Below are 26,897 nucleotides of genomic sequence, written 5' to 3' on the forward strand. Positions count from 1 at the left end.
GATACATTTTATCTAGCAAGTATAAGGCTTTTTGAATTTGGCCTTTGCATCTCCAAACAAACAAAAAAATATTCCCTTTTCCTTAGCAGGCTTAGTTTCTCAGTATGTAAATCTTGTTCCTGTTGCTAGCTGTACTGTAGGCAAAGATTTACTTGCTCACTGAGGTGCTAAACTAGACATTACAGGTGAATGGAATCAAAGCTGTCTGGTCTTTCTTGAAAAACCCAAAGAAGACAAGGAGTATCACAGAGAAGCAGGCAAGGAGAGCTGCTCCTTGGCCTGATTAGCACATATAGTGGTAAGGTTTATGTTGCTGCAATGTTGAATTGTAACGTGTTTTTTCCAGTGGTGCCTAACTCTGGCAAAGTCCTACAACTTCCTGTCCAAATCCACATAACGTTCTTCTCCATTCCTTGCTATTTCATAGCTGTCCATTTAAAGTCACTAGATGTTGTTCAACTATCAAAGGCAGTATTGGGCAAAGTCTTAGTAAGACTTTTTGCTGTCTCATGGCTTTCACTGTGTGTATGTGGGATTGTGCTGCAGACAGTTTTCTTCCTTATTTTCTCTTGGCATGCCTTGGATGTGGCTAGTCACAGTAACAAGGCCAGGGCTTTGACGAAACATTTGGGAACCTTCATTTACAATGAACTTAGTCAGGATCGTGCTCCAGCTCAAGGTGGCCAAGTTGTGACCTTACAGCTGCATGGTGCTGAGAAGTTTCCGGCTTTGCTAGTCATGGGGACCCACCTCCTGACAGTTTGCTGGTCCCCATACTTCCCCAGTTAAGATTGGACTAACATGCTTGCAGAGCTTCATGTCCATAAGTCAGCGAAACTGTATATGTCTGCACTAGGTTAACACCTATTTTCTACCCCTCTTTAAGTGATTACAGTCCAGAAACTTTCCATGGTTTTAGGGTAGCAAAGGGAGTCCAGGAAAAGCCATAGAAGCAGAGTCCATCTTCCTACTTAGAGAAAGTCCCTGAGGACATGATCTGCAAGTGTTTTCCTGGCTTCTGCCATTTTCCTCTCTTCTGCTTAACCCTGGTTAAGCTTGTTGATGACAGGGAGGCCTAAACTCAAAAGAACTGCAGGCTGCTTTTCAAATCAGGTCACATTTACTAGTTCCCAAACAAGAGATGTTATCTTGGGGAATTTTGAAGCTAGTGCCTCAGTTTACCCAAAGCAAACTTTAATCAGCTGTATTATCTGTGTGAACAGAACCACAAAGTAATTGATTGCTCCTTACATTGAACAAGCAGCAGATTTAAAAACTAATTAACGAAAATAAAGATCCACACTAGTTGGTTTCACAGTCATTGCAGCAGCGTGCAACATCTGTCTAGCCCACCCTCCAACCACCTGCCTCTGCAATGGCTATGAAGAAGCAAACCATATATCAACCCAGTTTTATTTTCTAGCCCTGCTTAAAATGGAACAAACCCTGGAATAACTGTCCCATGGGAAATTCCAATATTGCAACATCTGTTTCTGTCAAGAATCAGGCTGAAAATTCTCCATAACAGTTGTTTTGTTTTCTTATGTAAAGAAAACTTTAAAAGTATTTCATTTGGACATGTGGAAATGTTGCTATCAATCTCTTTGTGGATGTTACAGCTTTGGGAGTGACAGCCCCATCTCCACCATGCATCATGCCCCTTGGAGAGTTATTCTCCTCCTGGAAGCAAAGCTCCTTCAGTTATCCACATTCACTTTTCTCTCTCTCTCCTCACCACAGAGGTCTTCCTTCCCCTCATATTGCCCCTGCTTTCAGCCCCTGCACTGGTGAAGGGATGGTCAGGGTGTACAAGGAGAAGGGGCAGCTGTCTGTGGGGGAGTGGAAGAGGAGCAGAGGATATGGCGGAGGAGCAGAGCAAGGACTGGAAGCAGAGGGCCCCTCCCAGGTGCCAGGGAGAGGAAGAGCATTGTGGCTCCCCACAGCTATAGCTTTCATTTTAATTTTCCTGACAAGACAGAAGAAAAAAATGGATCTAGCAGAACCCCCTATTTTAACACTAAAAATGTGTGTCATTTGAGGTATCCGACCAGTTTTACCATCAGAATACCAAGGTTTTGCCAGACGCATCTAGTGTTAGTGCCTGTAAGAGATTTGAACACGTGGTTTGAGAGACATCCAACTAATGCAAAATACTTGTGCACTTTACACAAGCTCCCTCAGGGAGGGGATGGTTTGGCATAAGTAATGAATCCCTCTGCCAGACAGAAACCTAACGGCTCTGCCTTACACAGCCACAGCTGCAGGAGCCGAAAAACTCTGGCTGAAGTTCGTGTCCTGGGAACCATCACATTTTTCAGTCATTTTCTGACACCAGCAATAGATACCACACTTGTCCCATCCCAGCTGCACCCTCCCAGCTAAGGTTTGCACTTAGGTGAAACAATAAGCCCCTCTTTACCTTCTCAGATGTTTTGCTCAATTTCAAGTGCATGATGTTCCGTCTTTTTTCTTGCAGTGACAGCACAACTTACCAGGTGACACGCATTGCTGTTTATCTGCAGTGCTGTCTCTTACATGTTGTTTTAATGACAGTTCAAAAAGGCAGAGAGCTGCACAACATTTAGCTAAAGGCAGAGGAATAAAGATGGGAGATACAATATGAAAAGTGTGACGCGAACACATAAAAAGGTACATGAAAGCAGAGGGATCAATTTGGCGGAAGAAAATTCTTTATCTTTCTTCCCCGTTCCATTCCCAAATATGAATTATACGTAACTTTGCTTAATGCAATCCTCATTTCTTTTAATTTTGTTCCCCTATGGATTTTTCTACAAATCAAGGGCTGAGTAGAGCTAAGTCACAACAGACCATTTGTCAGGACTGGATCCTCTTTTTCCAGTTGTGATTTAATCCATGACTGGACTAAGATTTCTTCAGCTTTATTTCTATTCAGAATTATCAAGCTGGAGGTTTTGTGAGACTTTTTGCTAACTAGCATAATTATGAGAGCTATGACTTGGCTTTTCTGTGCAGAGATTTCTTTATTTAAATATTTCTGCTAGATAAATTATTTGGGACTGTGTTTTACTATTTGACTGGCTGTTTAACCTTATGCTCTCTCTTCTCACCCCACTATTTTGAGATACCTTTTATGCTAACCATTATTTTACTGAGCACAGGTAGATGAATATATACTTAGGACACAGTTTCATCAGTCAATGTAGGATGTTCCTGATACACGTACCTATCACATACATAATGGCAACTACACTTGAGATAATCACAGGTGGAAGCAACCTGCCATGAGGACTCAGAGTTAAAAACCGCAATATTGCTTCCAAGGATGGGTTAACACACACAGTTCTCTAAAAATTCAGTATTTTCTCTACTCCAGCGCAGGGGTAACATGAGGTGCTTTCTTTTCCTGTAGAGCAGGCCAGGAATGGAAGCAGAACAGCCTTTTCTGTGGCTTCCAGTCCTATTTTGCATCCTCAGAAGCTATGGAAATTTCACTGCTGTTCAGTCAGATTTGGATAAGCACCAAAACTTTGCAGAGGCTCACTATTCACATAAATATTCAAGCTTTTCTTAATTAGGCCATTGCTAATACTAAATATCTATAGGTAGAACAACTTGGAAAAATGTAGATCTTTTTCCCTCAAAATGAAAAGTGAAATTATACAACATGTAAGAAAAATATGTAGGAAATAATATTCTATTCCATTAAAATTCTAAAGGTTTTCACTGAAAAGCACACAGTAAAAAAGAGCTTCCTAAGTTCTGCTTTTGAAAATGGATAGCTGAAAAGGCTATTTTTATTTTTTCTTGAAGCTGTGAACACTCTTATTAAAAATAAAAGATACAAATAAACCTACTTCATTTTAATATTTTTATTCTTTTTAAATACACCACAGCTTCTGAGAGCTATGGGAGACTTTTCTGTTATGAGTCCAGAAAAGCTCTGCTAAACTTCAAAGCAGAACTTTACACTGTGTAGCTGAGAGTTCCTACAGATAGCATTTTGACAATTTCACATGCCTTCTGTTTTGTTTACAAAAAAGTTGAGTGTAGTTGACAACCTACACAAACAGACTGCCTGGCTCCCCAAGAGACGTTTCCGTACCACCTAGCTCCACCATCTATTTTAGACAGTGATTGCAGAGGCAGCTCAAGGAGGGTTGCTCTTCCTCCTCTCGCCAGCTCCAGCGCTCAGTCAGAGCACAGTGACAGCAGCTCTCCCTTTCCCTGGGTGTCCCATCTCAGATGGACCTGTGAGCTGGACTCACCACAGCTCTAGGCAGCAGGGCTGGCCCCCCATGTTGCCAGGATGGGGGCAAGACTCTGTTTCTCCATAGTGGTAGACTTTGAGCTCTAGCCAACCAGGAAGGTGGAGCTTTTAGTGGCTGAGCCATTTGTAGACGATGCACTAGGCTAGTTCAGCTCTCTCTGCTACATGAATTTGTTCTACAGAGCTATCAGAAATAAAAAATTTTCGTGGCTAAAATCAGCAGATATATCTCCGAATGACGTGACTGATACACTACTGCCACAGGCAGTCCTTTCGAAGGCTGGTTTGTGATGTTATTATACAGCTGCTTTGGGGATAAGTAGTGTGCTTCAGAATGCACTTCCTAGCACAACTGCAAATGAAATGACTGCCACAGATGCAGATGCTGTGGACAATAAATGATGTCTGCCTGTCTGACATTTTCTTCCTGCAAAGTGAACAAAGTGACAATAACCAGCCTTAAATTGCTTCTCTGATTTCTCCTATCAGTCATCTGGTTTCCCCCCTCTTGTGTTATACACACATTTTAATCTGAAAACTATAGCCTGACTTGTGAAGAAACTCCTAGACATCTGGCAATTTTTTGTTGGCTTGGAAGGATTTATGGATTTATCTGTTCCAGGGACATTCCATCATTCTCAAATGTTGAAGCTTTGAGTGAGTTATGTCCCTCAGGAGAGTGAAATGCAACTATTAATCATTGGCAGCAATGGGATATGCTTCATGAGCATCATGTGCCATTGTCAGTAGATCACAGAACTGCTGTTGAGCTTGAATGGAGAAAACTAAAAGATAAAGGTCATCTTTATTTCATCTACACAACAAAAGTTTTGAAAATGGCTTGTCATGAAAGCATTAAAGATCTGCTGCACAAAAGCCTTGGGCTGAATGATACTGGCTTCTCCCACAGACTTTCTGATGATCAAAGTGATAGTAGAGGCACCTTGGAATTGAGTAGTGCTGTAGAAACTGTAGCTAACATGCTAAGCTGAAAAGACACTGGGTTTGCGTTCTTCTGTGTTCTTGTGGTCCTGTGACCTTCAGAAAAAGCTTCTAAATGTTTTGGGTTTTTTTCTATGTCTTTTTAAATAGTGATAATAATACACAGAAGTACCTCACAGTCACAGGCATATTTCAAGTGGAAGTGGCTGGATACAAAACAAATGACCTATCTCTGGACACTCCAAAACTGGTTTTAAATACCTGGGACTACCTTTTTTTTCCTTTTTCACATGAAATGTCATGGTCTTCCTTTTTCCATGGTGTCTTTGCATCACCTTCAATTTCAACCAGTTGTCCTAGGTCTTCTCCCATAAATAAACTCTGGATACTTGTCTTCATGTTTATTATGGGCTTGGGCAGATTGCCTGTGGCCACCTGGGCTTTCTCAAGCCTATCCCTCAACCATTTTATGAGGAGCCGTTGACTATTTATCCAGTCATCTTGGCCAATAATACACCATCCATCACCCATGACATTATTCTTTCTATTCCAAATCTCCGCAAGCCCTGTCCTCCTCCCCACACGTATAGAAGCTCATACCATCCCCTGACTCTTCCAAAACCGAAATTCACAACTTTAATAATTTGCAACAGCTTTAAATAGGCTGACTTTGTCTCCATCCTGCTTCAGTCTGTTGTTTTCTTATTGGTTTGTCTTTATATGCAGATGTGTAAACCACTCTTTATATTTCTCAGACTGAAATGAAGACCTATACATTCAAACTGGAAATGAGCTGTGGCATATTAACCTTGTGGTATGAACCAGTAGGAGGAGGTGGCATCACCAACTCCTCATCTCCTAAGAAATCCTTAAGACCCTATGTCCAGTAAACCGCTGTGCTGGGTCTCAGTGGAAGAATCCCTGGATAAACTCCTCAACCTATGCTGGACTCTGCTGTCCAGAAGGTCAGACTAGATGATCATGACTACTAGTATTGCTCTTAACATTTGGGAACCAGCGCCCTACAAAGGCAAGAATATAAAAGCAGTCAAACTGTCAATCAAAGTCTTCTGGTAAAGCCAGCAGGTTCAATAAAACTGAACATCTCTGTGTACACTAATGCTACATTTGTATGCATTAAGATTTCAATTGCCTTAACTTTTGTGAGTGTGAATACTCATTACTTTAACTGGCAGTCATGTCACAGCAGTCATATGTTGAATTGATCTTCTTAGGCTGTATCAAAAATAAGTATTATATGGTCTTGTCTTCCCTGAGAACTAAGAAGAGCCTTTTTAACTGACATGGTAGAAGGCTGTCAAGCTTTCGGTCAGTGCTTGTCTCCAAGTACCAACCCTCCCCTTACAGTCCTGAAAGTAATGCTGATGGAAACAACAGGTAATGATCATTTCAGAGACTACTGGTCTAGAACTCTGGTAGGAAAGGTCCTACCAAACCGTAAGCAATGTCCACAGGTGCAGAAAGCACATGGCAGGATCAAAGTCTCTCTCTATCATTGTTTATTCCCTGGGTAAGCTGTTAAGTTATGATCCATTAAATCTCTCCTATCCTGTTTCTCTGGAATCTTTTCAACGGATTTTATCTCAGCAAGAACCAGCTTGCAAGAAACATTTGTACCTGTGAGTATACTGAGAAGAGGGTATTATGATGCTTTGCACTGGGCTACAACTGAGAGGGAAAATGATGAAAATGTATACTTCTTTCTTGCTTGACTGTAGGGACGCTCTTTGCTAGCCAGTCCCTTGGATGGTTGTGTCCAAGGTTATTTTGAGCTCTGCAGACACATCTCTCTGCCTTTTAGCCTGCCTTCTATGCTGTTAGTCATTGTGGAATAGGGCTGATCTACATCTGTCTTTCCGGGTGTACTGTTGTCTGGGATGGTTAGTGCTCACCGGAGTCATTCATCAGTGTCTTCCTCTTCGCTGCTTCTGCTGATGTTATTGATATGCCTGTGTCAAGGTCTCAATGCCAGCAGGGCTGTAGTTAAGAGATTCCAGTATCAGGTTTCTCTGAAGAAATAATCACAGACTCAGTGCAGTGGTGCAGGTTTGGCCAGGTTTAGTGAGCACAGGCACAGCCTTAAAACACTTCTGCTGATAACTCACTGAATGAAGTGTTAAAGCATAGTGTGCTTGTGGCTGGGTGAACAGTCTCAGTACCAAAAGGCTCCCTAGGACCACTGTGCTCATCTCCATGACTCTACTCTGATTTAAACCAAGATGAAGCCAGACAATGCATTTGCATTTTTGCTGGCCATCTTTTATGGCCATACTGCCCCATATACTTCCAATTCACCTTTATCTGAGTATCCTGCATCCATAGTAAAATTTTCTTCCTCCCATTGTTAAAAGTGTGCACTTCTGACACCAACCATCATCAAACTTGCAATTTCTACTTAGGTAAGGGATTTGTGTTTCAGTCAGGTTTCCTAGCTAGGTCCACTTTTGTCATATCTTAGTAAACTTTTGTGTGGGCAACTGCTGTAGCCATTGCTCTACCAAGCCTTAAATCTATTTTTGCCAATGCACAGAAACATCAGAGGAGCCACCTCCACCTGTATAGGATTGTCTTATAGCCAAGAATAGAGCCAGGTGCTCCTTCAGCACAGGGTAGCTGTCTCTTGAGTTTTATAAAAGATTTCCATTAGAGACTATTCTAGTTAGATACTTTTGGATATTGGTTAAAGCATTCTGAAGTCCTCAGAGTATTTGCCTAAAACTGTAGTGAATTCCCGTGAAATAATGACCCTTTGCTTTCATCACATTAGTCTTTCTGGAGATGTTTATAAGTTCTTGATGGAGACAAACCTTGTAATCTGAGAAGATTGCTTTGGGATAAAATATTTTGCTAACATCTTCTCTCTCAAACTGAAAGCAGCATAGAAATTTGTAAATTTGAAAATCTGTCTTTTTACATGGTTACAGGTAGCTCTCTTCAGAGACAAAAAATTGTGGCATAATGTCACACAGAAATGAGGAACACAGAAAGGAGGATAACTTTTATATGTTTTCTTTTGCATCCTATACAACTAGTCCCTGGCATTACAGCAAATCCAAGTTTGCTGAGCAATACAGAAAAGACCAGTTGTAATAGGAGTGGGCTTTCCTCTCTCAAGGAATCATAAGCATGTTGGATAGCACTAGGCAGAAAAATGCTGAACATGAGCAGTTTGAGAAAGAAAAAATGATGCTATCTCCAAAATCCTCCATTGGGGACTGTGTGATAAGTGATCCATACAGATACACTCCTACAAGATAACCCTTTTTTTAGGCTGTACCATATGTTCAGGAGCAGCAATCACATTTGTCTTCATGCTGGAGGGAGGGTGGAGTGATTCATTCCATAGCAAGGTAAAAAAAAATTAAAATCCACTTAGCAGTGGTTTCAGAAATATGTCTATGAAAGTTCTGGGACACTTCAGAGAATAAAGAGGCCAGTATCTGCAGACAAACCCAGAGTGCACATGAGAAAAAAAAAAACCTAGGTGAAACCTGTGGCAGGCCACTATGTGTTTACACTATGGAGCGAGAAATTGCGCTGGTGGTTACAAAAAATTTCTGTCCATTCACCTTTTCTATGGCACTGCAAAAAGTTGCCAGCATGGTCATTAAAAACCAACTAATTTTCTGAAACATAGTTATGAAGTTTAGTCAAGACAAAATAAAATCTTTTCTACTGCTGAAGTGACAAAACCAATTAAGCATTCTTCAATATTCCATTGAAATTTAATCACTGTGAGTCAGAGTTATACCTTCATTAGGTGCATAGCCACATGAATTTAGGACCAGACTCGTCTTCGACTTGTCGTTGATAGTCAGGCTAATGTGGAAGCGAGAAACACATGCATTGTGGGGAATCATTTGGCTCTGTCTGTAGTTTCTGTTGACCGAGATAAGTTAATTTTAAACTGCCTACAAGGCACATTAGATAGTAACTTTTCCAAGTTATGTAAAAGGCAGCAGCTTGTAGAAGTTTTCTGCAGTGCCACAGCTATCTCCACTTAATCCCTGAATGCAGCACTTTCCAACCATCAAATAATGATCTGTGGCACTGTTACAGTAGGGCCAATATTTCCCAAGTCAAGTCCAGGAAAAAGATTTGCACTGAATGTGGGGGGATGGTACAAATACACACCTGCAGAGACAGTGTGCACATGGCCAGGAAAGGACTACACCCTAAATGTCTCTTCTGAAAGCAATCCTGAATCTTAAAGTGGATAAAAAGCCCTTGAGGTGCTTGGACACAAGATTTTTCTTACCTTTACAATCTGCTGGGAAAGGCATAAGGAACAAAACAGGGGTGTGTTCTGCCTGAGATGTATCCAGGCACTGTGGAAACAAAGGTAGCTCCTAAGCAGACTTTAAGGACAAAAGACAGCTCTTGTTAGACCATTCCCATTTTGCTTCTTTTGCTACATCTTTTGGGGCAAATGTGGGGATTCCTCTTACAAACACCTGGGTACAGGCGACATCCTCCCCTCTTGTTTAGTCAGAGTTGCTGTTCAGCAGGTTTGCAGCTTCATTTCTTCTGCTGATGGCTCTCCCTCCTTCTGTCATTCTGTCAATAGGGAAGAAAGTTAAACTTAAAAAAAATAATTAAAAAATCCCTTCTCTCCAAAGCTGGCTGACTTGCCCAGCAAGAAAGCAGAAAAGGTCATCTCATTCGTCAAGATGCTCAAGTCTAGCCCTCATTCTCTCCTCAGACAGAAAGACAGACACTACCTTGCTGAAATCCTGCCACAGACTGATGGTAGTGCCTACCCAAATTCCACACATCATGTGGACAGCACTGTCTTGGCACAACCTAGAAAGGGGACTCAATCATCATTTAGAGAAGGGAATGTGGAGCCCAGCAGCTGTGTATCAAGTGGAGCAGAGGCAAGTTTAGGACTCCTCCCAACCCAGCCCACTGCAGAGAAGCTAAAATCAGCAGTTCTGCCAGTGGAGCACAGCTTTGCAGGACTTCATAAGGGAGTAAAATTCTTGTCTACTTTATTCCCTTGCTCATACACTCTAAGCTGCAATCCAATACTTCTGGGGTGATCACTTATTGAGAAAAGAAGAGAAAATGCTTTACTGAGGGCAACAGATTTTGTTCTTTTTTGACTGCAGGTGTAAGGAACTCTCCCAGCCCATATAGTGGTTAAGGAGGAACATACTTAAGTTTCCTCTGAAGGATAACATTGGCTATTAGAAATGTTGAGTCAAATGCCCTTATTGATAATACTAATGATAAAGATATGTATGGGAAAACAGCGTCATAGAACTAACATACCCTAGAATGCAGTGCTGGCTGTGTTCTCCAAGAAGCCTGGAATCTTATATTTCTATGTAATGATTTTTTTAGAGTATTTATTTTACTTTCCTTTCTAGGAATGATAGAGCCTGGCTTTTTACTCCTTAGACTTTTTGGAGGGGTCACACTGAGGTTTCGATGCTGCTTGATGTTATGAATCAATGTTCAGCTCATCTTTTTTGCTCCTAAATATCAATGAACATTTGGCAAATTTCTACTACTGCTCATTTTGACAGGATGAGGACAGCATTCCCTTGTCTGATAGTAGAGGTGACAAATGATTCTATATTCTCTAAGAGGGCAAAAATTGTGGATTTAATATCATTGTGTATTTGATTTGCATTTTATTCCATGCTTTCCTTTTTTAGCTCTGGGGGTCATTTTTGCATGTCCTACTTACTTATGCTATCTGGAGTTACAGCAGGAAAGCTCAGAGAAGGTTTTACAGAGTGAAGAAGAGAGAATTTTGCAGGCTTTACACTTGAAACTGCAGAGCAGAGCCATCTGCCAGTCTCTTCCTTCATTACTCACTGCTTTGAAAGTTTTTCAAGCAAAGATAAAGAAAAATCCATTCTTTCCTTTTACTTTCAACAGTACAGGGTGCTCTTATATATGTGATTCCACAGTATTTATAGAATTTTTCAATGCAATTATTCACAAGCTGTTTTCCATTATCTGTAATGACCTCATATGGTTGCCTATAACATGTAGAAGCTTTTGTTCTACTGGTGGACAATGAAATATCCATGACTGCAAAAACCTTCAGGTATGATGACTAGTAATTAATCATGGTAAAGAAGTAATAAACCTAGCAGATCTGGATGTAGCTATATCAACAGACTGATGACATACCTAACATTTGTTGTAGTTGGTTTTCATGTGAAAGCTTATTAACTTGCTAATCGGCTGCTCATTTTCTGAGTCTATTTGATCCTAAAACCATATTCAGCAAAACTGTGTAACTTGAGATGTAAGTAAGTAAGTGGGTAAATCTGAGGAGCCAGGTAAAACTTTAATCAATTGGAGAAGTTGAAACATGAGAAGAAATTCTGGTATCTTCTTAATGTTACACCATCAAACCTAAATAAATCAATTGTGGTTCTCTGAAATAAAAGGGAGACACCAAATCTGAGCAGTCTTATATTTGTAACCTTGCTTAAATGTAGGATTTAATTTCTTTCCAAGTACTTCCAAACCTTCTGTGTACTTTCCGTGAGTGAGAAGTAACATGAGGATGGCCAAATAGGTATTTACACAGTATATGACTAGTACCTGGAAGAAGAAAATCCAATAAACACTGCTCATGCTTTCTTCTTTGCAATGGGTTCACTATAGGGATGCACAGCCTGGGATTCTGGACTGCTTACATTCAGGTTTTGGGTCATGCCATTAGCCTATCAGATGACTCATGTCAGCTTCCTTCAGTTTTCTGGGTCTCATTTGTAAGGTGTAAGGAACTAGTACACTACTTTTTAGTACATTTTCTTCACATACTAGAAATCTGTGGCACTTGCCTAAGATCCATTAGCACAGAAACATGTTTCTAGGCAATAATACCATGCTACTATTGGAATCTATCATTGACTTCTACTTTTCTTCCTCCTGGGGTCATTATAAATTAAACCTTGCTGTCTTAGTAGATGGATTTTACTTTCCTTTTCAGTAATGTATCTGTCATTCTTCACACAGTATGGTTTCGATCCAGGTTCAGCTTTGAAAGAAGCAGGATGTCTTTGGTTGCTGAGAGATGCTTTTATCTAATTTTGGTATCACAAACTGAAAGGATGTAACTGTGTACTGGCCTTTTGTAGAGCATTCAGAAATTCAACATCTCCATGTCTTTCTAGCCTATCTAGTCCTTATAGGCTTCCTTATCCTTTGCTTTGTATGCAATACCCAGAAAGTTGGCAAAATGTCAAACCTCTGCTTTAGGAAATGCCTTTATTACATATCTATGCTGCTTTTTTTTTCCTGCGTTTTTTTTTTTCCCCGTAAGAGACAATGCTTTTGACCCTTAGTGATTTTTTTCACCTCATGTTCTCATTCTGCAATTGCAAAAACCATTTTTTTCCCCAATGTTATTGCAAAAGTCACCCCAAATCATCCTGGTTCTCTTCACTTTGTGCATTGTTGTGCACGTTTCACAGAGATTTTTGTTGCAAAATATTTTTCTCCCTCTTCTAACTCAGAACTAAAAGCTTGATGGTTGATACTAAAAGTTTATTATTCAAACTTCCCCTTATTGTTTTTCATTAAGTTTTCTTAATTTACAAGCAAGCAATTCTACTGTATCCACTTTAGATAGTAAAAGTTATTTCCAATATTTGCTGAGAGGTTAGAGGGTTGGGTCCTCAACCTTACAGTTTTGCTGCTTTCTTTTCAACCTGCCTGTGATGGTAAAAATCTCTTCAGATAAACACCTTTTCTTTTTTCTAAATCATGGCTATGTTCTCCTCTGAATATAGGTATACTCTGGCTGCATCTTTGGTGAGTTGATATTTCTTTAGCTCATTTTTGGAGAATTGGCAAACGTAGTTCTCCCTTCATCTCCACTGGTAATTAAACTCATTTTTTCAACTTCATGATGAAAGAGATGCTCGAGATTCCGGTAGATAACCATTCCCTATCTCTTGAGACTATCCACAAGAAGTTCAATCACTGAGCTGGAGGAACACTTACATTATATGTGATTAAATTTTTTAATAATGCATAAATTGTGTCTTAAACTGATGTTGAAACACTTTTTTATACAGACTGATATATCAGCGTATACACAGTTTCTATAGGTAGTGAGACCTTGGACTCACTCAATAAGACTCTTTCTTTTGGTTGGAATGGTTAGAATAGTCCCGTCAGCTGTTAGCTTGCACCACACTTCTCCCACCAGTGCACAAAGATTTTGTGACAGAAGAGCCTGAAAGAGCATGCTGGAGTTTGCTTTGAGCAGTCAATTACAAAATATGGGTGAACGTAACGTCAAGCAGTGCCTTGAGTTTTTGTCATTCCAGCACAACCTTCCAGAGATAAAATTAGCCTGTGTGATAGGACACAGATTTCTGCAGGACATATGAGTTGCAACCCAGCATAAGTGCTCTGCATAGTAAGCATGAACGAAATTACTAGTAAGTCACTGAAGATCCTCCTCTTCACCTCAGCTCACATGAGCTCTTACAGAAAAAGGGGATGGACAGCTGTTAACCACTATAGGATCCCAGTCAGTTGTCTTTGATCCTGTCATTATAATTTGCACAGATTTCACTGCCTGGAAATAAATGGAAAGCCCCATTTGTTACTCTCAAGAAAGGACAGCATATAGCTGAATGTCACAGCTGCGTTCTGCCAGGAAAATAGCAGAATCCCATTTGCAAATTTATTTCCTCTGAGGTCCTAAATGTGCCCATTACTTCTGATGTTGCTTCTTTTCTGGGAACCTCTGTGGGTATGGTAGGGTGAACTTTTCTGGTGTAACTGTCCAACCCTGCATAAAGGAGTTCAGAATTACTTGAGTCAGAGAGAATAAGCACGACACTTCAGCCAAGTGTATGGGCCATTTGACTATAAAAACCTGGGAAAAGAGTGTCCCAGGTCCCACACTCTGCTTGATGACTTGAACACACCTTTCATGGATAACTTTTATCTCTTCCCATCTTTAGAAATAGGGTAGTTGTGTTGCGACTATCAGTAGACTAATTTACTAACTTTAGATATTTTTTGATTAATCTCAAATTTACTGTCTGGCTTTTTGAAACATTGCTGTGAATTATGATACCTTTCTAACTCTATATTAACAGGATACAGAGTGAATTCATTACTGTGGCTATGCATTTTTTCCATAAATACTTCAGCTTCACATTTACTAACAGAAATATTGTATGGGCTTTCAATTATTCTGCTAATGAGCTTAAATATGTTTTAGTTGGATTTGAAGTAGTGTGAGGATTTTTGTTCTGAGGCAGTTAGTGTCTCAGATATATTGAGGTGAAAGGTGTTCTGTGTAGACCTGAATAGCTTGGGTATGACTGGATTTATCTTTGTGTTGTCAAACGTTCCTAGGGTATGTCTGCATTCCCTTTAAAGATAAAATTTAACAATCACGGCACTAAATGCCTACTGCCGTCGTGTCCACATGAAAGAAATGATAGCATAGAACAGGGAGCTTTAAAGGCTAATTTTGTGTTGTCATACCATCATTAACCAAAATGTGGTTGTCCCAGTGCAGTAGCTTGCACCTGGACAGCTGAACTGAGCACCTTCATTGATTCAGGGCATTACGGGATGGTTCTGGTGGTCTTCATTCATCCAAAAGTGCCTCACCAGTTCTGCCTGCCTGTGGCTCCCTATTGTTTGCAAGAACCTGGGAATAATAGAGAGAGGAGCGTTTCCTCTTAGAGCAATGGTTTACCCCTTTCTCAGTCTTATGCAGTAATGTCCCCTAGAAACCTATGCTTTGTTCTGTCACCTGCTGAATGACTTCAGTGCCTCCCCAGGGGACACCATTCAGCAGTCTATCAAATATCACCAGAAATTTATATTCTCTGAGCTAGTAGTTTAATGTTTGGGGTTTTTTATTCCTTTCCCCTGTAATACAGGGGATATATTCATTATCAGTATCTCCCTGGCTCACCATCTTGTGACAGACATATCAATTGCTTTTGGCTCTGTCTTCTCTTCCCCACCTCCCACCCCACTTTTACAAATGAGCAGAAAAGAACATAAACAAATAAGGAAATAATAATGAAAAGATACGTACCATGTGTTTCATTCGACAAGACAGATTCTCTGAAGGGCAGCTGGATGCATGAGTGATGGGGAGACAAGATTCAGAAAAGGAGGAAGGTATTTGTGTTTAATAATAAATGTTCCATCTGGAGGCAAAATTATGCTTGTATGTCATAAGCCCCCCCAAAACTAATACAAAAAAAATGGAGGAAATTATTCATGCTGGGTTGAGTTAGTGTTTACCGAACAAGTCTGGCTACCTCCTGGTATTATCTGACATTTCCGTATGTTGACATGACTGACAGAGGAATTATGCCCTGTTGCTAATACTAACAATTTTCTTTTTTCCCAGGACACCAGAAATACAATTGTCATTTTTTTGGGATGAAGTCACAGTAGGTCTCTGTCTTTCTCAGATTCTTAGATTAAAATATACTAAATCAGGCACCAAAAGACTGTGAGATCTCACACAGCAATATACTTGGTACTTTGTATTTGTTTTTTGATTCCTGAGGCTTTAGGATGATCTGAAGATATATATATTCAAGGGGTTTTTTTGAAATTTGAAGGACAAGAAATTAATCTCCATTGTTAGTTTACTTAATTATTAATAACATTTTAGATTCTACTTTCATTCCATGACTGCAGAAACTGGGGCTTTCTGAGATAAAAACACAGCAAAAAATGATACCAGTATACACCATAAAACTTTCAAGGAAATTACAAAAGTTGGCAGCAGAGAAGAATGCAAAGTATGCAGTCCAAATTTGTCAATTACTTGCTCTTTCTCCCAGGCAATACAACACATGTGACATTTTCACTTCCATTTAGATCCTTCTAGTCTTCCTCTGATCTTTTTTTGCCCTTTTCTTCAGCCTTCTTAATATCTGTCCACCATCTGAACTCTTTCCACTGCCTTGATTCACTTTACTATCTTTCTAATTGTTTTGGTTTTGCTGAAAGATCTTCACCTATGTTTGATTGTACTCGACCATAGACTGAGTTGCTTTTGTGATCTTGGTCCCCATTTGGTGGCCACGTGGTCTTCTTCCATCATTTTGATGGTAGCCACATGCCTGATAGCACCCTGCCAATGGCTGCTTTGAACCTGTTTTTCTTTCTATCATTTTCTGCTGCTCTGACACTGCCAGAGCCACCAATGTTCATGATTTTCTTTTCTTCTTGCATTCTTTCTCTCCTTAACCTTCTCCTTCTTCTTCTTTCCTTACCTGTCCTCAATGAAATAACACCTCATTATGATCTCTGTCTGGTAAGAAGCGAGATCTGTGTGCCATTGATCTACATCCACCAGGCTTTAAAGGATACTTTATGTGGTCCTTCTTCAGGCAATGCACTCCGTCCTCTCATTACCCACTCTTTTTACATTCTCATTAGCCAGTCTTTCTCCAGTATGTCACCATTGATACTTTCCCTCTCCCTTTTCTCTGCCATCCTACTATAATCCCACTGGGACTGAAGGTGGACACTCCACCTGAAAAGTAGGACTCTATCAGACCCTTCTACAATACTTTAAAGGAAAAATAGCTGGAATAATCTTTTTTTTTTTTTTTTTTTTTTTTCAGAATTACCTGTGAAACCAACACAGTTAAAAACCCAAAGATTTTAAAATAGGGGACAAACTTTATTGATTAAATAAATGAACATTTTTGGCTTGAGATTTTCACTGAAAAATGAAAATTGGTCAGATTCTAGTGTTAACCTTTTCTGGATCAATTTCTAATCCTGAGAGCAATCAGGGTAATATTTTTCACTTATGTGAATTCAGCTTTGTAAGAGGAAGTTTAAGAATAATAATGTACAGTGAGATTGATTTTTTCACACTAAGGCATTACTATACAGGAAAGTTACTGTGCTAACTAACTGGAATATGATTTTACAGAACACTAGCTATTTCACCCTGGCACCCCCCTTCCTCTTCCTTTTCCTCTGTTTATTACAAATGATAGTGCATAGTGACAATGTTTAGCAGTTGCTTCATAATTAGTGTATAGGCTACAGCTGTGCTGGTAAACTAATGAGGGCCCAGAACCATTCCCATGTCCCAGAACCCCATCATCTATACTGCTAATGTCTTGGTACAGTTCCTTGCATGCTTTTTCCAGCATGGTTCAGGAGTTAATATTCCAAGGGCTATTTTTGATATACAGCTTCTGAAGTCACTCTGGAAGAAAAGAGAATTTACCAGCAGAGACATGGACCATTTCTTGTGAGGTGTCTGCCCTGAGACACAGCATGTAGACATAGAATCTTACAGGAAGAGTTTGGGTTGAGCAGTTTAGGCACAGAAAATTCACACCCAAGCAATTGGGCGCTTTTTTTTTCCCCCACAGATACAAGCATTTAATAAACTAGCATGATTTTCTGTTTTAAACTCCTAGCATTAACTTCAAAAGGAGAAATCATATTGCAATGTAGATAGTATACAGCCCTGGATAATACAAAAAAAGGACCATGAGAAAAGCAACATAGTCTAGCAGGTCAGTATAAAACTGAGTCTTGGGAATTGCAAGTGCCTTCCCAAAGGATTTGCCTTGACAGGTCCCTGAAAGTTCTGTGATTAAAGCAGTTTCAGGCTAAAACTAGATGCTATCATACCCTTCTTGATGGAGAAAAGGAACAGAATTACCTAGCCAATTAGCCTAATTTGTTTTGTCTTTAATTTGTCTGTTTTGCATAACCACAGTATTAGCCAGCAGTTCACTCCTGCTAATCCTCAGTGCTACAAAGAAGAAAAGAACCCATTTGTATATTACAGTGTAATCATAATATCTACTAATTTCGTTCCATACACTACAGGCCTCTTTTGAAAGGAGATTACTGGCATTATCCCCATTTTATAAATGAGGAGACTTACAGTATAGAAAAATGATTTCTCAGGAACTGAGAGTTACTCATAAAGTAGAGCCTGATATCAGTGTAACTGATAAAATAGAGAATAAAACTCAGGTCTCCTAAATTCTCAGCACAGCTCACTCCCTGCAAGCTTCAGTGCTCACTTGCATCTGGGATTACGAGTGAAGTCTGCAGCAAACCTTTTTCTCCTGCATTTATAAGTAATTTATTTTCTAATTTTCTTAATATCACCACACACTGAAGTACTTAATTACAGGATTGCTTGCTTTCTGTATGTTGTGTATACAAGGACGTAACAAGGACTTTTTAGCGGTGGTTGTAGAAAATAAGGTTGACTTCAAAGGAGGGTACTAGCACTATCCTTTTTTTAAAAAGGGTCTCATGGTCTCATTTTAGTGCTTTCATAAAATGAAATGTAAATCTCCATGGATTGAAGGGAATGTATTGTTTGCAAAAGCCCTGCAAACTTTCATCTCAGCTTCATAGCTCTTCATCACACATAAACTCTCATAGGAGCATCTGTCTATTGCTGTAATATTTCAGATGCTTATGCCATGCCCCAATCCCAGCCATAGGTCTCCTCCTCTTCCAATAAGTGACACTATTGTGCCAAAAGGTGAGAGAAGAGGGCTTTTTTGTAAATTAAGATCAGATGTAAGACCCCTATGCTCATTTCATTCCTTAGAGGCAAGATTTTCAGAAAGGTCAGAACCATGTTCTTATATGAATAGTTTTCCTTGGCATATTTTGACCTTCAGACAGGATTCAGAAACTAGCTTAAGAATTAGGTAACAAAATCCTGGCACCAATGTGGAGGAGATTTGCCCGCTTCTCCTACCCCAAGGAAAATAAACCAGAGAAGAATGACAGAAATTACTGTGTCTTATATGTCTGGACAATGAAATTTCCGTAAGGAGATTTTCAAATTTATTGTTGTCCTAGCTAGATCTACATTTACACTTACACTGTTATGTTAACATATTTGAGTATTTGTTTGCTTTCCCAGTCCTCACTGTTCCCAGGCTCCTTAAACTGTACAAATTAAAACTGAACATAACCTATCAGTTTAAAAATAAGCAAATGTTTTGCTAGTTGATCTCCTCTTGCAGTTAGTCAACTGTTACTCTTTTTTTCCCCAAAGAAAGGCTAGTATCAAATTTAGTTCTCTATTACTCTTCCGTGATAAGAAGCATCTCTTCAAGGTCACACTGCCCTGAAGAGCAGGTGGACAATATCAGGGTCCTTGACTCAAGATACTGCTGCAATTAAGTATGTTTGCTATCTGAAGGCTAACAAGTGAGCACTAGGATCTTCTGAGTTTCAAAAGCTAACAACTTTCAAAAGCTGGTTTTGACCTCTAATGAACCAGGCTATAGATGCTTGCTACCTGAAACCAACTTTCCATGTTTAGCTGATGAGTTGACTGAACAAAGCCTTGCAGGATCTCTGCTAGACACAGTTTTAATGTCCCCGTTTAGTTTTGTGGCAGCTCCTAGCTATGGAGTCCCAATGGCAGGGGATGGTGGTCCATGATTAATGGTGCTAGACATACAGAGCAGCCATGAAGAGACTCCCTCTGTTAGGCAGCAAAGCAAAGATTGAAGTGGCATCTTGCAGGTACCCATGTTGGGGCCAATCAAAGAGTCATCAATATCCCAGAATGAAATGTGTCTGCATTGATTTTAGGTGTGGGGAATGTTAAGAGATGTCATCAAAGCTGACCAGCAGTATGCTTGGGGAGGGTGGGCTAAAGCATGGAGGAATGCCAAAATACTCTTACAATTTGGCAACTTCATGAAAACAAGATCGTCTTCCCTGCAAGCTCGAAAACTGAGTCTGAGATTAATTACTTAACTCCTAGTACTCTTGAACTTGGTGCTTATTCCTATGCTCAGCAGTTCTTTAACAATAACATTAATTTGAATATTTTACAAGAACATTTGAAGTTTATTTACAGAAACATCCAAAATTCTTCATTTTAGATGTATATGGAGAGTTGATTGCTTTTTCCATAATTGGGATTGCAACTGTGATCTTTTACAAAGCTATTATTAGTCCCAGTATTATCACAGCTGTAGCTTCCAGGACTGACTGAGTTTAGAAATGACTCAGTTCCTTTTAAAGGCTAAGATGAGCTTTTATGGCAAGTTTCAATACAGTTAACCTGGCCAAGCTTTAGGACTCGTTATGGCCTCACTGCTGTACTTCTAAAAATGGACCGGCTTTACATTTCGTGTCATTATCACTACCTGCCAGTCCTTGAAATTTTCCAGGCAGTTACATTTCCTTGGAAGCTTGTGTGTAATTGTATTTGAAGAAAACAAGTTGTAAATGATTGAAGTTATCAGTGTTCACTCTATATAAATTAGCATAGTGTGTTAGGCGGAAAGACTGTATTTCTATATGCGTAAGGTATGTGTAAAGCGATATACTATGTAAACCCAGTTGTTTGCTGTTCACTTGGAGAGAATATAGAGGTCTCTGTGTTTCATCAGTGCAAAGCAAAAGGAACTGCTCTAACAGATGGTGCTATAGCTCTGGTTTTCAAGAGTTATGACCCAACTCCAAGACCCAGTTTATATGGCTGACTATTCTTTCTGCTAACAGTGCTACTTGTTTGTAATGAGATTTCACAGTGAAATAATTTTTTAATTACTTACACACTGCAGAATTTTTTAAGCACGTGGCTAGGAGTGATGGCGGAAAGTGGAGTATAGTACTAGGTGATACAGAAAGAGATATGAAGCAATCAGTGAAACTGTTCAAAAGTTTGAAGATCATATGTCTGAAGGTCAATAGTATTCTGTTATTCCATATATCATTCTTGGTGTGTACATGTGAAATTCCTTGAACAATTCAACAGAGTACAGGCATTGTCCCAGCTGCTGTGGCTAGTGGTGTGTTGTTCTCAGAGCCACAGAAAGAGGAAAACAATTAGAAATAAGTTGAAACCAAACATTTTGACTATTAGAAACCATTTTAGCAACTGTATCTGGACTTTTCCAGGAGGGCTGCTTTACGACCTCTTGGCTCATTCTGAACAGCTCATCTATGTCTGTGCAGAACATCTCCATTAAGATGATAAATGTGCCAAGAATCTCAAATATAACATTGAGTAAACCTGCCAGGTGATGTTTATATTCCAGGTGTCTCTCACTGATATTTCTTTTCCTTACAGAATTTTTGTGTGTGTTTGTTTGCTTTTTAAAAAGGAGCCACATCCTCGCCTGTGGCCACGCTGAAGGGTTGTGTAAGTGGTGTGAATGCATAAACGCAAAGATGATCAGCAGCTCATCTTTGCAGTGCCTTGATGTTGCTGCTTCTCTGTGCAGGCCTGTTCCCTCCCACTACACAGAAGGGCCTCTGCAGAGCTGCAATTTATGCTGGCTGTGATGACGATTTGAGGCTAAGAAAGCCTGGCGCTCCCACAGGGAGTATGCCTTTCTCTTCTGACCAGGCATTACCGTCCCAATTTCAGCCACACCAACCTGTAGGGCTCGCTCATTGCTGGTACTAAAGATCTGCAGCTCTGAGTCAGAATGGGCTGGCTTTAATTTCAGCTTTTTTCTCTCACTCAAGCCTGTTATGTAGAAGTAAAGAGAAACATGCATGGAGTATCTCTTTGGGTTTATTCTTGCTACCCACCAGGCACCGAATCTGGGATTCTCCACTGTATTCCACTAAGTTTGAAGTAGGGGTAGACCATGTTCATTCCCATCTGCTAATTTTGAATGCTAGTGATGCTCTGAATATTGCATGAGTTCAGATGGCTGCTTAAGTTTTGTGGCAGCAAAGAGTAATATCCATAAATGACCAAACTTGGAGCACAGCTTGGGCCTAGCTATTTGGTTTTTGAAAATGGATTTGTATTTGAGTAGAATTTTTTATTTTAAAGAAACCCTCTTGTTTCCATCCCTGTGTCTTCCTACCTCTCCTCACACTTCCACAGCCCATACTGCCAAGGCCAGTATTTCTTTTTCACTCACACAGAGGAAGGTGGTTGCAGGGAGAAATTTCTGGCAAGGAAGATGTTAGCTGCATTTCTAGGAGATATTTTCCATGGTGAGAAGTAGAAGGATGGGGAAAGTAGGTGGGAGAGTAGAGAAAGAGAGAGAAGTGGTTGCCTGCCTTCAGTTCTCAGGGAATGAGAAAACTAAATGTAGCCCCTTGTCTTCACAAGGTAAGCAACCTGCTGATGCTAGACAGCAAATGTTCAGGCACCTGTGAAGCGATGTGACAACTGCCAAGTTCAGACTCAGCAAGTGCAAGGGTCATTTACACACTCAGAAAGAACTGCTTACTGTAGGCACATATTTTTATTCTGAGTTATTTGTTCAGGTTTGAATATATTTAAGATTAGGACAGACTCAAGTGAGGAGAAAAAAAAAACAGACTAGTTTGGTCTGCTTTTTCTTATTTCCTTTATTGCACATTTGAGAGATGGCCCTCAAAACTTGTATGTTACTGAATGCTGGGATTTTGGACCCACAGGAGCTGGGAAGCTTGAATGCTTGTTTAAATTTTATGGCTCTGACTCCTCTCTGGCAGTACCAAGAACAATAAACACCACACTGTTCTTACGTCTGTTCTCTCTTTTCCCTTAGTGTCAAGAGTAACCAATTTTTTTTCTCTTTTTTTTTTTCTTTTTTTTTAAAGGATGATTCCAGCTACAAACAAAGCCTTTGTTGTAAACAACCTTGTTTCTGGAACAGGCTATGACCTCTGTGTCCTGGCAATGTGGGATGACACGGCCACTACCCTTACTGCCACCAATATTGTGGGATGCGCCCAGTTCTTCACCAAAGAAGACTACCCTCAGTGCCAGTCAATGCACAGTCAGTTCCTTGGTGGGACCATGATTCTGATCATTGGGGGCATCATTGTGGCAACTCTGCTGGTATTCATTGTAATACTCATGGTCCGCTATAAGGTCTGCAACAATTCCCAGGGGAAGATGTCTAATGTCAGCAACGTCTATTCACAGACAAATGGAGCACAACCAGTTCAGAATGGAGTCTTGCCCCAGGTCAACCCCAAAGTGGTGGTGAGAAACGAACTTATGGAGTTTAACTGTCAGTCTGCACGGAGCAGCATCTCCTCTTCCTCCAGCTCTGCAAATAGCCATGACTGTGATGACTATAGCCTCCAAAGTGAACAGGGCACATTGTCCAGTAAGTGGAGGCCTCCTTCCAGGTCAAAACACAATATTGACCGGCTAATGGGAGCTTTTGCCTCCCTGGAACTGAAATGTCAGAAAAAGGAGGAGGTGACAAACTCTAGAACTTCCACAGTGGCCCGCCACTCGGACAAAGAGCCACTGCTGGGCCAGCCAGAGTCCAAATTTCACAGCCTCCTCATGTTGCCTCTGGAGGGCAAAACTAAACGTAGCCATTCTTTTGATATGGGGGACTTCGCCACATCTCAGTGTTGCACCTACCCAAAAAAGATAACAAACATTTGGACAAAGAGGAGCCTCTCAGTGAATGGCATGCTTTTGCAGTATAACGACAATGACCTAACAGGGGCGAAAGGAACTTTCGGGAGCTCAGAGTGGGTGATGGAAAGCACAGTGTAAATATCAGTGTCTCCCCCCTCCTCTTCTCCCCTCATGTGTTATAAAGCATGGTTTGCTGCAGGGCCATGCATTTGCAAAGAGAGAGGAGGAAATGTTTTCAGTTGTACTGGCTAAAAAGATAGGTAAATAAATAAGTAACAGGGATACTAAAAGAGAAAGAAGATCGTGAAATGTGAATAGGCACGTATGGCACCATTTTTGTCTGGCCCCAACTAAACCATGTGTGAATGTTTCAAGGAATTTGCTAGTTGTATTTAGCATTGCTTTCCAAAAGTTACTCAGACTCTTGGTGAACCATCACACAAGATTAAACAAGGAGGATGAAAAGGGGTTTAACAGCACAAGTTTAATTTTACAGGGTTTCTTCTTTTTTTTTTTTTTTTTTAAAGGGCACCTCTTTCTTTTCTGTTAACCACAGAAATACACTTCTGTGGATATAAGACTGGTTGATATATCTGGTTGTCATTGCAAGTGACTTTTGAGAAAGTGCAGGCAGGGCATCCACAGGGACAGATCAGAGCAAATTGTTCAGCATAATCTCATGGTGTTAACCGTGACTTCTGGGAAAACAATACTTGCTGTTGAGTGTGCTTTTGGTTGGAATTTAATGATTTCTTTCTGTTTTGCCTTGTTACTGCTTTTGAGTTGTTTTTTCCCCACAGCATAAAGTATATTTCCATGTATTTTTGGGGTTTTTTTTTTCTGTTTCAACAAATCCCCCAGGTGAAAAGAAGGAGATGTACAAAGGTCAAATTTCTGATGTACTGTATAACCCACCTCCAATACCACCCCTTTATGTCCTAGGAAAAAATAAAGTTAGGGGCTAATAAATTAAAAAAAATCATCCTCTTTCTTCCATCTTTTTCATAGTCTCTGCTTGTCAATGCTCAAGGCGGATTGCAGCAGCTATTGATATCTGTAGGGGTGTTGCTATCAAAGATGGGAAAAATAGTAATCAAGATTTCCTATTGAAGGATAAAGAAAGGGGAAACAAAAGTAGCTCCCATGAACTCTCCACATTATGAATACCTATGGCTTTTGGCAAAGGTCACACTGTCACTCCCTTCAACTGACAGAAAACACAGACTTCACCCTATTGTGACAAAAGCTCTTTGTACAGTCACTATGACATAGCTTGACTGTATCAGTAGCATCACAGAAAATGTAAAGTTTTGTGTATTTCAGGGGACTGGGTATGTTCTCAATTAGCCATGGAAACCAAGTTAAATTTGGGTGTCTCAGAGCAGGCGGTCTCTCATGTGTCCCCTGTATTACAGACAGCCCTTCCCCAGTGTACTCCTGCCCCCCTGTCTCTCACCCTCACTAAGGTGCTTGCTAACTAAGAATGGGAGCTCTTTAGGGCTTGTAAACTGATTCTCAAATTCATTTTTGGGGAGCACTGATGTGGTTGTGGAAATGCACAAGGCCCACCCACCTGACTTCATTGTCCTTAATGACTTTACTGTGATTTCCAGCATTCTGGTGGCTACTGCAACTGTACTTTCATGCCTTTATTTATTTGTTGGTTCCTAATGATCAGCTGCTGGGAACCATTCTGAAATTGCACATTGTTACTATGATTTTGTAAAAGACATGTGGAGAAAGGGTGCAAGGCACAGAGAAAATAACACATGAAAAAACTCTATGTATATTTTTTTTAAAGGTGCAGAGATATATTGTGACATGGCTGTGTACTTGATGTTGTATTCGTCATGTTTCCTACCTGGAGTTTTAGAAAATGACATCCCTGTGATCAGAATATTTTTTCCTTTATTTTCTTTTTTTTGCTACAAAATGTACAGTAAAAAACATTCTCGAGGAAAAGTACTTGCTTTTCATTTATTTGCTGTTCTGTGGTCTGCTTTGAAACCTAAGAAAGCAGCAGTAATTATTTTTTAAATTATCTTGAAAATTAGATGTTTGGTTTCTCTTTCCCTCAAACTATCTTTGACTTCAGGATTTTAGTTATAAAGTAGGAATCAAGAAATACATATTTTTTTGGAACACATGAGAAAAGATCTTGTAAAAAGGCATTTCACCTCTTTCTGTGGTAACATTTATACAGATCTATATCACTAATGTATTTTAAAACCTGATCTAAAATCTGCAGAAATAAGAGGAAGCCTGACTTTGTAGGTTTTTGCTCAAATTATTGTTCACAAAAGAGATCCAGTTAAACTTTGTTTGCAACATCTTTCAAAGTCTCTGGTTTTCTCATGCTTTCCAAGAAGAATGACACCTATAGTGCCAGAATCTACATCATCCAACTGTCCAGATGGCACCTTCATATTAACCATTTGGGGTTGTTCAGCCTGGAGAAGAGAAGGCTCCGGAGAGACCTTGTAGCAGCCTTCCAGTACGTAAAGGGGCCTACTAGAAAGCCAGAGAAGGACATTTTCCAAGGGCATGTAGTCATAGGACAAGTGGTAATGGCTTTAAACTGAAAGAGGGTAGATTTAGATTAGATATAAGGAAGAAGTTCTTCACTGTGAGGGGTGGTGAGGCACTGGAACAGGTTGCCCAGAGAAGTTGTGGATGCCCCATCCCTGGAAGTGTTAAAGGCCAGGTTGGATGGGGCTTTGAGCAACCTGGTCTAGTGGAAGGTGTCCCTGCCTATGGCAGGGCGGTTGGAACTAGGTGATCTTTAAGGTCCCTTCCAACCCAAACCATTCTATGATTCTATGATTAATGACATTTACATTTATGTTGTACTGAAGACTCTTAAATGTGTTCATGTAATTATTTTCTTTTTCTTGCTACACTGTGGTGCAGCTGGACTTTTTTATTATGTTGCTGCTTCACTTTGAACATGACATCTGGGTTGTTTTTAATTTAGCTGTTGAATTCATCGTCAATATTAGTAGTATATGGAGCCATGAATTTTCAAAAGCAATATCCTATACTACTTTCTTTATTAAAAAGGAAAACATCTCTTTCACTTTTTCATACAAGATTAGAGAAAGTAAACCAACAGATGCTGTTTGAAAATAATGGATAGTTGCCAAACAACCCAGGTAATAATGTCCACAATCTAACAGCTGCATTTATTACTGTTAATCATGATTTTAATTCATTTAGCTTTAATGAATGAGGCTCAATCCGCATCAGCAAACTTGCAAATACTGAGCAAAATGAAACAAGTGCCCAGCAATTACTTTTGGTGCCCACAGCATCTGGGAGGAAGAGGACTCAGGGACTCATTGGTGAGGCAGTGAGCCCCAT

General features: G+C 40.0%; 1 protein-coding gene across 7 annotated transcripts in view; it reads left to right on the forward strand.

Moving 5' to 3' along the window:
- LRFN2 (leucine rich repeat and fibronectin type III domain containing 2) overlaps window positions 1–25,829 on the forward strand; it is a 164,324-nt gene extending 138,495 nt beyond the window's left edge. For all 7 annotated transcript variants that reach the window (XM_052805881.1, XM_052805879.1, XM_052805882.1 and 4 more), the window contains one exon: window positions 22,757–25,829. In XM_052805881.1, coding sequence (XP_052661841.1) covers window positions 22,757–23,675 — 919 coding nt within the window. In that variant the 3' untranslated portion in view covers window positions 23,676–25,829. The remainder of the gene's footprint in view (window positions 1–22,756) is intronic.
- Window positions 25,830–26,897: the final 1,068 nt, after the last annotated feature.

Source organism: Harpia harpyja, chromosome 13, assembly GCF_026419915.1.
Source record: "Harpia harpyja isolate bHarHar1 chromosome 13, bHarHar1 primary haplotype, whole genome shotgun sequence".
Classification (NCBI taxonomy): Eukaryota; Metazoa; Chordata; class Aves; order Accipitriformes; family Accipitridae; genus Harpia; species Harpia harpyja.